At 44.4% G+C, this 13,832-nt stretch overlaps 2 protein-coding genes across 3 annotated transcripts; both read left to right on the top strand.

Moving 5' to 3' along the window:
- Positions 1-2,029: 2,029 nt before the first annotated feature.
- Positions 2,030-4,983, top strand: LOC117581568. Of its 2 annotated transcripts, XM_034268912.1 has the most exons (3): positions 2,030-3,723; positions 3,775-4,440; positions 4,500-4,983. In XM_034268912.1, the coding sequence occupies exons 1-3, from the start codon at positions 2,160-2,162 to the stop codon at positions 4,922-4,924; spliced, it is 2,655 nt and encodes an 884-aa protein (XP_034124803.1). In that variant the 5' UTR covers positions 2,030-2,159; the 3' UTR covers positions 4,925-4,983. The 2 variants fall into 2 exon arrangements, with proteins under 2 accessions (XP_034124803.1, XP_034124802.1); XM_034268911.1 differs by having other exon boundaries at positions 2,030-4,440.
- A 4,873-nt stretch (positions 4,984-9,856) lies between these two features.
- On the top strand, positions 9,857-10,752 carry LOC117581581. The gene is made up of 2 exons (XM_034268931.1): positions 9,857-10,064; positions 10,126-10,752. The coding sequence occupies exons 1-2, from the start codon at positions 9,956-9,958 to the stop codon at positions 10,734-10,736; spliced, it is 720 nt and encodes a 239-aa protein (XP_034124822.1). The 5' UTR covers positions 9,857-9,955; the 3' UTR covers positions 10,737-10,752.
- Positions 10,753-13,832: the final 3,080 nt, after the last annotated feature.

The raw sequence follows: 13,832 nt of genomic DNA, 5'->3' as shown, positions 1-13,832 counted from the left end.
GGCAGAAATGTCCCTCGTTTGTGCTGTGCACTCATGCAGCGAGTGGCTAGTAGCGAGTAGCGAGTTACACGACATGTATGTTGTTTCTTTTTTTGTATCTTATATTTGCGTGAAAGAAATTTAATTTCAATTTTTTGCTCTGTGTAAAACACTTGACATGAAATCAAGTTCTTGCATCTAGCCCGCCCATCTACAAGTAGTTTCCATTTTAGTTTTAAATTGCATTCAAATTGTATTATCCAACACGTGCCTCTGTGGCCTCCTTTGGCCATCCCACAAGGCAAACATTTTAGTTGGCAATTGCATAATATTTGTCTCACTCTTTCTGTCCCTCCGCCTGTTGACTGGTGGCTGGGAATGTACTTGGATGTGCTACGATGCTGTGGTTTAGTTGGGGCTTAGTGCAAAGTTATGTGTAAATTAAATTGTTATAAATTGCAGCCCAAACAATCGACTGAGAAGAGGCACTGAGGCGGGAGACACACATGTATCTGTGGCTGTGTCCAATGAAATATTTCAATCAGAAAAAGTTAAACGATGTATCCCTGGGCCACAAAATGTATAGACACAGATTCAATGGGCTGGGACGGGGTTGCGGCTCAAACTTTCATCGGGTTTTATTGCATACAATTTGTTCAACTGTTGCGAAACAAATTGCCATGGCAAAGGCTTAAGGGCTCCGCTCCGTACAACCCATTTTGATGGCTCTCGGGCGGAGTACCGACAATATTCCTTCTCCTTTTTTTGGGGGGAAATATTTGACATGCATTCAAGCGGCACAACTACAGAAACCCTCATTCTCTCTCTCTGTGTGTGTGGCAAGTGCGAGCGTCATTAACAACGCCCTGATGCATGTGTGAGAATCATTTGAATATGCCAGGCACAACTCCCCCCTGGGTTGGTACAGTCAAAGACCAGGAGCTCAGGATGCTCAGATGCTAAAATGAAAAGACTGCCACGAGGCAGCAGCTAATGCCGCAGCATGCCGCAAAAGGAGAGCGAGGAAGCGCGGCATTAAATACAGAACAGGCTGAAAGCGAGAACCAAAGTTGTGGATGGAATTGTCATAGAGCGGCACTTCAGTCAGACAAGGCAGGCAGGCGGGCAGGCGGGCAGAAAGCTTTCAAAGTGAAATTAAAAATATATATCTCTCCGACGGATTTTAAGTTTATATTCACACGCACAGGACTCGGTGTAATATGATAGGCAGCGGACAACTGGCAGCTCCAGCTTGTGCCCCAAAATGGTAGCCAGTAATCGAATTTGTGCTCAAGTAGCCATTGACTTAGGACTGAACTGAAGCGCCAATCCCCTCCACACACACAAAATGTAATCATGCTTAAGAGATGACAACCCTTTGAAGGAGCTGCCCGCTGCACGAGGCCTTGTCCTTTGTCCTCCCCTCTTCGATGCAATTAGTTAATTCAATGGCTATAATTTCATTTGGAACTTTATAAGCCATAATTTGCGTTGTCTTCGTGGCTCTGAGCTGGATCAACACCAATCCACTTGTGCAGCTCTGAACCCAATTAAACTAATGCCAATTTGTTGAGCACCAGCAGGACCAGGACTGGTCATTGAACATGGGGTTTAATGCCCGTAGATGTAGATTTTATGTGGATACATTTTGGTCACAGCTAATTGGATGTCCGCGTGTAAAAATAAACATACCTGCCACACACACACACACATGATAGAAGGTGTGGCAGGAGTGTGGCAACTATTTTGGGCTATTTTTTGGCTGCTTTAATTAGTGTGAAAAGTGTAAAATAATTTTCTGGTTGCTGCCAACATTTTCGGTGTGTGTAAAGGAGATCAAAGCAAAATGACATGCGGCGGCAATAAAATGATGTGTTTTAATCACTTGATTCGTAGCTGATTTTTATGTGCTCCGTGTCCTGAAAATTGACAACTTAATGGGCCACATTTGTGAACAAATATTTCATAAATATATATTCTAGTATTCCCTGGATTTGTCATAGTAGTATCTATCGGCAGTAAGTTCATTTCATTACAAACTTCCGGCCAGTTCACTCAGGACTTACGGCTAAATATTTATTTGTATTATTTATATCATTTTGCCTGTCAAAAAGTCAAAAAGTCGCCTGGAAATATCAGTACCGAACAATATTAATCCAGCAACGACAAATAGACCAAACATGAAAAAGAAAGCCAAAGCTAGTCCAAAAGGCAACAACTTCACGCAGCCAAAGGAACGAACCAACCAACAGAACAGCGATAAGAAGTCAACGCCAGAAAAGCCTTCAGTATGGCGATCCAACTTTAAGGCAAAGACCAACGAGGGCTTACAGGCTGTCAGTGTGGCCGAAAGGTCAAGCCTCAAGGGTTGGGTGACAAGTGTCTTGGGCGATGGCGTCACCCAGGCGGACATGGGGCTGCGTTCGTGTGTCGTCTTCTGTCAACTGATCGCCCAAATCTATCCGGGCTCCATTGACACATCGAACATTAAGCTGAAGGCCAGGATGGTGCATGAGCGCGCCCACAACATAGCTCTGCTGAAGAAGGCCCTGAAGCAGCAAGAAACTGGCATGAAGGAGGCGGAGGTCACCAAGAGGCTGAACGGCAGCAGCAACGATTTGTTCGAGTTCCTGAAATGCCTGCAGGAGATACATGTGGCCATTGTGCCACCTCGACCACCAGCTGTCGTGGCAGCTCCACCGAAGAAGCAGCCGCCAAAGGAACCCCTGCCAGAGACGAAGAGGGAGCCTACAGCCTGCGATCTGAGTGCTACAAAGCAGGAGATGGATGTGCATGTGGCCATTGTGCCACCTCCACCGAAGAAGCAGCCGCCAAAGAAACCCCTGGCAAGCATTGCTCCGAAAAAGAAGACACAAGTAAGAAAAGAAACGAAAGAAAAGCCTACAGCCTGCGATCTGAGTGCTACAGTGGACAGCTCTGCCCTTACCTATGCCATGCCCCAGGAGGAGGAGGAGGAGGCTGTCCCCGCCCCAAAACCTGAGGATCATACACCAAAGCCCGGCGTGTCGATGCTCCAAAAGCTGTTCAACTGTCAGGGGTTCAAGCGCGCCTTGGCCGATCATTTGAGCGTACTGGATGAGTCCAGTTCGGATGATGATGAAATCGAATATACCCAGGAGCGCATCGATCGTATTGCTCAAGGGTTCTTTGGAATCATTGTTGTATGTATTTATGTAATGCGTGATGAGATCAAGGCCAGCGGCGGTGCACGCACCGAAAAGGACATCGTGCTGGAGTTCATTGGCGATATTCGCCGGATGCGCATCGATGTCAAGGAACACAATCGCGACGGCACACCGAAAACTCTTTACGAATTGAAGCACGCATTTTTCTCGGCCTTTCAGCGGTTCGTTGACATTTATCAGATCACTGCTGATATCATAACTGTGCCCGAGGTAATGACGGTCGAAGTGATGCCTGTCCATCGCCATCCACGCTTCAAGTTCAACAAAAGGAATCGCCATTGGTTTCCGGAATATCATCCCGAGACCATGTTAAATGGCGAAAGCCAAGAACACTTGCCAATGCTGGCCAAGGGTCAGACGCTGCAGGAAATGCTGCAGCAGTGGAACATGACGCATGGGATCAAACAGGAGACAGAAGCCGAAAAGGAGCCACAGCCAGGGGCCGACACAATCGATGAGGTCCAGCTGGTGCCAGAACAGACCTCGGTGCCACAGTCCGTTCATGTGGTTCCCTGTGAAGAGGAACAACAGGAGACAGGTGAGCAGATGCCGAGGATGGTGCCAGAAGCTATCTCCTGGCCATTCGAAGAGTTCCCACAGCTCGGTGTTGTCCAAGACGAAGAACGAACGATGAATCCCTGTGAAATGGAGGAACCGGAGACAGGACAGAAAATGCCGAAGATGCCGCAACCGGAGATGATGCCAGAAGCGATCTCTTGGCCATTCGAAGAGTTCCCACAGTTCGGTGTGGCCCCGAAGGAGAACCGAGAGATGAATCCCTTTGAAATGGAGGAACAGGAGACAGCAAAGGAGATGCCGAAGATAGTGCCAGAAGCGATCTCATGGACTTTCGAAGAGTTCCCACAGTTCGGTGTGGCCCCGAAGGAGAACCGAGAGATGAATCCCTTTGAAATGGAGGAACAGGAGACAGCAAAGGAGATGCCGAAGATAGTGCCAGAAGCGATCTCTTGGCCATTCGAAGAGTTCCCACAGTTCGGTGTTGCCCCGATGGAGGAACGAGAGATGAATCAAACCCAAAAAGAGTTGAAGGAAGTCGAGCGAGAGGCATCGCCTGCTGCATTCGATGAGCCACAATCGGAGCTGATTTTCCCAACAGCAGAGACTGATCCACACTCCGGCATTGAGTCGTTGACGTTTGGTTTGTTCGAGAATGACGAGCAGGGGAGCTTGCTGGAGACAGAAGCCGGCCAGCGGCCAGCAACGCCAGAGATGGCCCAGAGCCTGATGATGCCAGGTAAGAGTTATTTTCTTCTCTATCATAGGCTGAACACCAAACTCCAATTTCCGTGCTAGATTGCGGCCAAATGGTTGCACGGAAGGTGCCTCGGCAGAGAGAAGTTAAGGCCGCCACAGCCCAGGAACTGATGATGCTCCTTGGAGGCGATGACACTCTGGTACGCAAGAATCCTGTTGCTCCGCAGGAGACAACCTCACCCGAGCGGAATTTAGTTACGGAACAATTCGTGTGGAAGACACCGCCTAAGCGCAAGACCGGCTCGCCGTTGCCGTTGCCATTGCCGCCGCCAACGATGATGACTCTTCGTGCGGCGGTTAATCTTTCGATTGATTTCCCCGAGGAGGACTTCGATCGTTTGGTGATGGTGGTGCCTCTGGATGAGTCCCAAATCGAGGGGCAGCCAGAGCAGCTCTCAACGGACGAGCAATTGGAGTCGTCACCCGATTTGCAGCAGCTGGAGCCGCAAGAGTCGACTGACTAATTGTTGCCGCTCCCAAGTAAAATTTTGTATTTGTTTATATTTATATTTATTTTGTTAACTCGCGGCTAAATTATTTATTTTTGAATTAATTTAATTCAAATGTTAAAATCCAAAAAGAAAGCATAAAAGAGTGCGTTTATTTCGCTTTAATAATATTCAGAGAGTGATTTAAACCACCCACTGGACCACCATTAACAATACAATTACATTTTATTATACCCGCTACTCGAAGAGTAAATGGGGTTTATTGTATCTGTGCACAAAGCATTGCCATAGCCGAGTCGATTGAGCCATCGGTCGGTCTGTCCGTCTGTACGTCTGTCCGTCCGTCTTGTTGAGCGCCTGGATCTCAGAGACCATCAAAGCTAGAGCCACCAAATTTTGCATCCAGACTCCTGTATGCTCACACTGTTACAAGTGTATTTCAAAATTGACCCACGCCCCCTTCCGCCCCCGCAAGATAAAAGAAAACTAAAAAGGCCATTCTGTAGGGAATGACCATAGATCAAGATCAGATCAAGATCCCAAATTGATGTAGATGACAGATGAAGAAAAAATTTCACCGCTAAGGTGCAGATGTAGTACTGAGTGCAGGGTATAAAGTTGTGACGCGTAAGAAGCGTCTCACACGTCCCTTCTCGTTTTTTTGTTTTTTTTGCTACTTTAAATATTGTTTTTTTTTTCAATTATTTTATCTTTGCTGTACCCCAAACCATTTTGTACCCATTCTGCCTATCCATTTCCTACTTTACTTTCTCCCCCTCTCTCCCTCTCCCTCTCCCACTCCCTTTTTTCTTCCTTTCTGCAGCTATTAGCAACACTCTGCTGTGTGTGTTTTTTTTCCGGCTGATATGCGATCCATCTTCATTTTTGCGTTTCATTTCATTTAAGCTGAAGCCGAAGCTGAAGCTGCCAATACGCAATTTGAAGGGCAAGTGGTGAAAGGCGGCGCACAGGCACATAGGCAGCAGCAGGACACAACGACAAAGGTCCTTTCTGTGCGTGTGTGTGTGTGTGTGTGTGTGTGTGTGTGTGTGAGTGCTTACATAAACACCTTTACGCACGCTGGTTTTTTTTTTGTGACTCGACACGCTTTTGCTCTTGTGAAAGGAAAGCCCCCGCGTCTCTTCACACAGGCAGCATCTTGGCTGCCTTTTGGTAACTCGAGCGGCGTCTTGTTCTTGGGCGCCTTCTTCTCAGTGATAGCAGGGGGGGGGATGGTAAAAGCCCTCAAGGCGAGATGAGGCGTGGCGTTTCCTTTAGTTTCCTTTCGTTTCGTTCTTCTTCCCAGCTGTCGCCCATTTTTGCCGAATGCAATGCCAACAATTTTTGTTTGGAAAAATCATCTTCAAGCACTTTCACTTTTACTTTCACTGGAGGCGCCTGCCAAGCGCCTAATGATGCTTATTTCGGGCGTGGCACATGGAGGGAGAGTGGAATATTTTGTATTCTTTATTAGTTTGGCAGGGCCGAAAACGAAACGAAACCAGAAAAGAAATTGCTTTAAATTAATTTGCATGCCAAGGCGCACAGAAGCCAAGCAACGCTGGGAGTGGGTAAGGCGAGCTGGAACTTGGCTCATTATGAATTTCACCCCTGGGACAGAGTCCTCACTGCTCTGCCAGCCATTTGCTCACTCTTTGTGCGGAGTATCCATGCTATTGAGGAACTCTTTTTGGAGGCAAGTTTCTTGGCAATTAATCAAAGAGTTTTATTTATTTTTTTTAATATTTTTATTTGTTATATTTTTAATCAATTTATTTTGCAATTTTTGCTGCTGTGCCACTCAATTATAGAGCATCTCTAAAGGAGCTCCGAGTGTGCCTTAGCCATTAATTTTGTTCGTTTCGTGGGCTTCCACTTTTCCACCTTTCGAAGCCAAAATGATGCAGCCAAGAAAAATAAACGAAAGGAAAGGAAAGGCAGTGAAAAGGGAAATAAAAGGCAAGGAAGGCCAAAGAAAAGACGCAAAGCGAATACTTTAATCCCAGCAAATGGTGGGGCAGGAGCAAAAGCAAGCGACTTACGCGCAATTACAACAATAAAAAAGAAAACAACAACAAAATAAAAGCAGTACAAAATAACAGGCAGAAATCGTTTATACATTGAATTGTTAGGTTGAATTTTCAATTGGCCCTCCAATGAATTTCCAGAGGAGGGCTGTGCAGGCGAGGGGAGGAAACTGACACCCAAATTGTTTACCTTGTGACCTTATCGATGCTCGGAACTGTGTAACCTGTTGATGGAAGCCCAAGCAAGTCCTGGGCGGGGTGGCGGAGGGGCAATATTTAAGGCGCTTAATAAATAATCACATTTGCATTTTCACTTGTTGATTTTTCGGTTGCCCAGGAGATTGCCACAGCACAAAAATTCTCTCGGAGTGCCAACAATTTGTTGTTGTTTTATGCTGACTTTTGGATAAGTTTTGCGGGGGTTGATACACAGGACATTAGCCAGGCACTCCAAGCATGTACCCCGAGCACCCTTCCCCTGCCCCTGCCCCTTGCTGTGTGCTGAGTGCATTTTGTGCCCTGTCATTGGGGGGCTAAATAAATTGAAATTAGACGATGTCAGCACAAAAAGCTCCAGCCAAAAGTGGGCAGAGAGAGAGAGAGAGAGTCAGCTGGATGACAGGAGTGGACGTGTCGGAGGGTTTCCTCCTGGAGGCCTACCAGTGGCAGTCACAACATTGACTGGGCGTTACACAGGAGGCCTTTCTGAGGTCTCAAAGTTTCACTTAGCAACTGGTTTGGCATAGTGAAAATTGCACAGTGATTTGTTGTAGATAATCGGGTAGATCGTGGCTAATCATGAAAGCAATATACAGATGGAAACTCAGCTAAATTAAATAAATTAAATAATTGAAATGAGCAGAACTAAATGCGTAAGAATCGATTTTAAAACAACTTTAATGCAGAGCGGGGAAGATAATTGCTCAAAGTACCTGGAACATCCCCTTGTGTCCCCTTAAGTTTGTTTAATTGCACAACTTAGAATATTAAATTAAATATTTGCTCAGCTGCCGTTTGGCGAATAAATCTCTAAAGTTTCCCTTGTATATTTTTGTTGTTGTTCATTCCTTGGGCAAAACTCTCTCATGGCCATTTCATGCATTTCCTCCTGATCTATCTTCATATTTATCTTTGTGCTTGCAAAAGTTCCAGCACCAACTGGAAGTTGACTTCATCTACACAACTTTTCTTCAGTTTCTTCAATTTGAGAGCAGACACGACCCCGAGCCCGCAGGCGGCAATTAAGTTATGGCTGGGGGGGGGAAAATGCGTTTAATTGTGGGTAACAATGGGCGACGCGTCGAAAGCGTTTTTTGTTGTTGTTCTTTTTGCTCCCCAGGCCACAGCTCCAGCAGCACCTGTAGCATAAATTGTTGGCCAGATTCCCAATGGCTGCCAGGACACACACACACCCTGCCACACACCCGCTGCATAATGTTTGTATATGGACAGATTTATGCTGAGTATGCGTAACATTTGCCTGGCAATATTTCGGCAGCGACAGCATTTTTCCCCAAAAAATTCCCCAATCTTGCTCTTGCTCTCTCGCTCTTTCTTTCCCTCTGTCTCAAAGTGTGGTGTGTGTGGGGGGGGGGGGGGGAGCTTTTGCCATTACCTCATCTTGGTCTTCTACAGCAAAAGCCAAACATTAAATCACTTAAAATGCCAGTCCAAGCCCTGGACAAACACTGACTGGGAGGGAGAGAAAGGAACGCGGGCAGCGGGAGGAGGAGAAAAATGAGTGGGCAAATGAGGAACATAAGAAGTGGCAGAGAGTAGAGTGGGGTGGGAGAGGGAGAGGGAGAGGGAGAGCTTGCGGTTGGGAGCTTGACTTGGCGCTAAGAACTTCTGGAATTTTATCACCCCTCAAGCACCCCCTCTCTCTCTCTCTCTCGCTCTTTCGCGCTCCCCTAACATGTACGTCCGTCAAGTGGGAGGGGCTGTCTCCACTCCCCTCCACTCCCCTCCACACCACTCCACACTCTCCACTGTGTTGTTCTATTTTATGCGGCGAGAGAGTGTTTGTTCTGGCATTTTGACATTCAACGATGATGGCATTTTCATAATAATAAGCAGTTCTCTCTTCTGTTTTTTCTCCATTTCGTTGCATTCCAACAGCAGCAGAGACTCGACCTGAACTGTTTGTTCCCGGTAGGGGAGTGAGTAAGGATAACGGTAATTTGTTGACGACAAATTCCTTGCAATTCCTTGCACTTTTGTTTATTTTCTCTGCTCCCCCGGGCCATGATTAAGGTAAATGCAGCTTTAAAGCAATTATCTGCCAGTTGCAAAATGACTTGGAAATATAGTGAAAAAGTGACACATCTTCGTCGCACATAAACGAACTCAAACTTGGCAAACTTCGGCATATTTTTTGCTCACTTTGAAGACAACTTTTATAGTTTCTTTAAGAAAAATCCGCTAATAAAATTCAACTGAAGAACGAAATTTTCTGCATACATATTTCTGTCTTCGCCTCATACACAGATATTTTCCACATCACAGAGCGTTGCGGTGGTCTTTTTATAGACTTGATTTCATGGCAAAAAATATAAACATAAAAATGCGAACCAAAATTAAGTATTCAATTCAAATAATTTAAAAATTGTTTAAAAAATATTCAAAGGCAGTTAATTAGTTCAAATATAATACAAAATATGTTAAGATGGAAAAGTCCAAAATAAACAATCAATAAAAATATTTTTCCGTGGCAAATAAATAAAAAATTAGATTTAAAAAATAAAAAATAAGTCGAATAATACTTATTTTGTATAAAACAAATGGCTATTTCATTTTATTTTATGTTCTGCTAATTACTGGAACTATCAAAATGAACAAAAAACTAATTTTTCGCTCCATTATTTACAGGAATACCCTGCCTGACGCCGCGATATCTATCGATATTAAGGCCCAACAGCACTCGACACGGAAGAAATTTTAACACAAAAAAAAACACAAAAACCAAATTGGCCTCAGTAATAATTTACGAATCAGGAATACATGCAATTGCTTGTTGATTATGTCTGCGCCAGTGGAGAGTAACAGCAGCGACAAAGCCAATAAAATGGATCTACAACTGAATGTGGAGAACTTTCCAAAGTGTGCTGTGGACACTCTTGATCACATTGGTATGTGTACATAAATAAATTGCAAATATTGAATTGCTTTTGTAACACTTTTCGCTTGCAGCAACTCTGCTTGCTGCTGGTAATAATCAGAATTTAGTCATGCAAATAATTGCCAAATACATTTTCTTGGTGCAAAACAAGCCGTCTGACCGGCTGAACTTGCTGAAGGAGTTGCAATTGGCCATAGCGCTGGTTGAGGGCTTTTTAAAGCCAGGACGAAATCGGTTTGCAAGCTGCAATGCCATATTTATGTCGCTCTTTGGCTGCCACCTGACACCGGAGCGCGCCCAGTTGCTGGGCAAAGTATTGGAGAGCTTGGAAATGTTGGGCCCAGTGGCACCGCTGCTCATCTCGGCCGGCCTGTGGCCTGGCCGCTTGCGTTTGGTTTCCTTGAGCAAAACCAACAGCCAATTGCATTTGTTTCTACTAAAAACTCTCCAGAAATATTGCACCAGTGGACAGATAAGCATTCTGAACATACAGGCCTTCATGCAGAACTTTTGTGCCCGTACAACTGCAACCGGGGGCGATCCGAAGACCAATACTTTCCATCAAAAATGCATGGAACGCCTTGCCCAAGCCATCCGGATTGCCATGTATTGCAAGTGCATTATTGCAACAGGAGCTGTTGCCCACACACAGGCTCAGGAATGTGGTCATAGCTCATTATAAGCGGCAGTAGTTTTATTTTAATGAGATTTTGTGTTCAATACAATCGAAAATTCTAAAGAATTGTATTCCTTTCAGCGTTGATTTCCTATCGGGTTATCGGCAGGGATACTCTGGCAAGTGCTTGGCCCCTTGGTCGTGCAAAAAAAATGCTCCCAACTTCCATTTGAAAACCATTAACGGCTCTGGGGCATATGAAGTATGGTTCAAATATTTGTTGATTTATTTATAATGTTTTTTCGCCGGCCCGCGCCAGCATTTTCACGCGCTTTTCCGCTCACAGAATTGAGTTTTGTATGCAAATAATTGCCGAGTGCTCTCCCTCCCCCCCATCCAACCCCCAACGAGTGTGTTTGTGTAGGCTGCTGAGGGTCCAGCACTCAGTCCTGCGGCTGCAAATTTTGCTGGAAATTTAAACAATGAACTGCCAGGCCCATTAATATTACTTTAGGCCACTCGCAACTTTGACTTTGCAGCTCCTTGGTGCTCCTTTTTTTTTTCTATTTTGTTTGCCTTGTCGCTGAGCCAAACAAAAGCGACAGACGTAAGCGCGGTTTTGATTGTGTTTTTTGTTTTACATTTTTTAATTTTATTTTTATTATTTTCTGTTGTTTGTGTTGGAAAGTTCAGCAAGTCGCCTTTCGCTTTGAGTCTCCCCATGTCCTTGGGCTGCCGCCGCCGCTTGCCATTTTGTTTGAAGACAAACAATGTTCAGGTATAATTTAAAACAGTTAAAGAATAAATTTACTCGCTTTAAGAACGGATTTCAACCATAAAAAAACATTTACAAAATCCTATTTTTTTTTTCTTTATTTTTAATGAAAGTTTTTAATTTTTTTTGGCAAACTGAATTGAATTTCACTCACAGGAAAAATTCCAAAAAGTCATTTTCCCTCAACTTTTAAAAGAGAGAGAGAGAGAGGGAGAGAGAGGATGTGAGACAGGGGTGTGGGGAGTAACAGCCAGAGGGTAAATGAAGAGGAAGCAGAAGAAGAGCAAGAAACAAAACACAGAAAAGAAAGAAATAAAAGTTTTTCGAGGGAATGGCTGGGAGTGGCGAAACAAAGTTATTATTACTTTAATTTTGTGAGTCAGTTGAGGAGGGCTCGAGACGCACGAGCGTCGAAGTTTTTGGGGTTTTTATTTGTTGCTGGAGGATGTGGGCTGCCCGGCCCCACTGTGATTTGTCAGGAAACCTCCAAACCTTCAAACCACACCAGCGCCACAATTTCTTCCCAAATTGCAGCAGCGCCATCTTCTCGAGTCGAAGTACCCTTTGAAGCATCCAATATATATCGTTTATTATTATATTATAAACACATAAATATGAAGAAAAATACAAATTAAATATATGTACATATATCCAATGGTAATTTCGTTTATTTCACATGAGACATTTGGACTTTTAGTTGAACTTTTTGCGGAGACTAAACCGCAGTCTGTGTTTGGGATTAAACCAAGAATAATTTCGTATAAGTAAAATGTAAAATAATATTTAAATCTCTTGAAGTAATAAGAAAGGCTACACAAAAATGTTCCCTAATAGCCACTGCACACTGAGGCCATGCCAGGGGAACGTTGGGAATTTTTGAAAGAAGTGAAACGCCCGTTCACACTGGCACCAGCCACCATACATAAAAAAAACTATTTATTCACATGTTCTGCTATAGGAACTGTGGAATAAAACCATGGTAATAATTGTGTTGGAAACATTTGTGATAATTTTTGAATTTAAACAGCCAAAAAGTCCCAGTCCTAGCTGGTTAATGCCACAAAAAAACGGCATTTCCGCCCACTGTGCGCTGAAATCTGAAGTTTAATATGTTCCCCAAGGGCCTCATTAGTGGTGCCCCCTGTCGCTCTTTACACTCACCCATCCACTCTCTCTCTCTCTCTATCACTGTGTGTGTGCCATCTAACCGTACAGATACGAGTATTCCCAACTAATACACAACATTTGCTTTACACTATTTGACATTGGATTTATTTTTTTTGTGTTGTCTGCAAATCTTGTTTTCCTCACACTTTTCGGTTTGTTTTTGGCCACTGATTTTGTGTTGATTGAACAGAATGGGAGCAACAATAAAATAGAAGCAGTATAAGGGGTCCCTAGCTGAGGTTTCAACTTTAAAGTGAAGGCGGCCCTGGCCCTGGCCCTGGCCCTAATGAGTGTTATTATGGGATAACACTGGATGGAGTGAGCTCCTGGCACCCCAGGGAAAACGTACGTGCCCCTTGGGGTTCGCTTTGTGCATTCGTTGGATTGAATATTAAACATGCCGAAAACTTGTCAGTGTTTTTGCCACTAATTTTATTAGTAATAGTGCGGGAAAAGTGGTAAATTGGAGGACAGACAGCAAGTGCCAACAAAGGAGTCCAAAAATAGGTTTAGAAACTTTGCTGATTAGAGACTTTGAAATGGATTATAATCAGCATTGCCTACGGTAAGGAAGGGTATAGGAAGAGTACCAAAAGAATACCTACATAATGGCCAAGAATTGCAGCTGCCTGGCTGGAACTCCAGAACTCTGGAAGAGTATATCTATCTACATATGTGTGGCCTGTATTCGATAGCTATATGCTAATGTCTTGATTAAAATTTCACTAATGGCGCCAATTTGTTGTTGGCAGAGCCACGGCCTGCCGCCCTTCAAAGAGCCGGAAGTGGCACCAAAGGCCAAGGAAAGACGCCACAAAAGGCAGACGAAAAAGTGAAAGGAGCATCGTAAAACAGAAAAACCAAAATATCCATCAAGTTAAAAAAAAATAGATATAAAAAAGAAGGAAATCTAAAAGCGAAATGATGCCGGGATAAGGCTATGCTGGGGGTAGCCTAAATAGGATACCGAGATACGAGATACGGGAGCGGTGTCCCCACGCCTGAACGAGTACGAATACGAGAAACGAGTCGTCCTGTGTGTGTGTGCGTGTGTGTGGTAAGCCACGAGGCAAAAGTCTGCACAAAAGCAGCACAAACCCATTTCGACTCAAGGCCGCAGGAGAAACCACTCAAAGATATGAGACAACCGACATTGAAAGAGAGCCAACGCGTTGGCAGAGAGAATGCATGGCAGTCAGGGTTCACTCAACCCAAGAGAT

The sequence above is a fragment of the Drosophila guanche genome, unplaced genomic scaffold (assembly GCF_900245975.1).
Source record: "Drosophila guanche unplaced genomic scaffold, DGUA_6, whole genome shotgun sequence".
NCBI classification, from domain to species: domain Eukaryota; kingdom Metazoa; phylum Arthropoda; class Insecta; order Diptera; family Drosophilidae; genus Drosophila; species Drosophila guanche.
The sequence above is the reverse complement of the archived record's forward strand: the minus strand, read 5'-3'. Positions and strand labels throughout refer to the sequence as shown.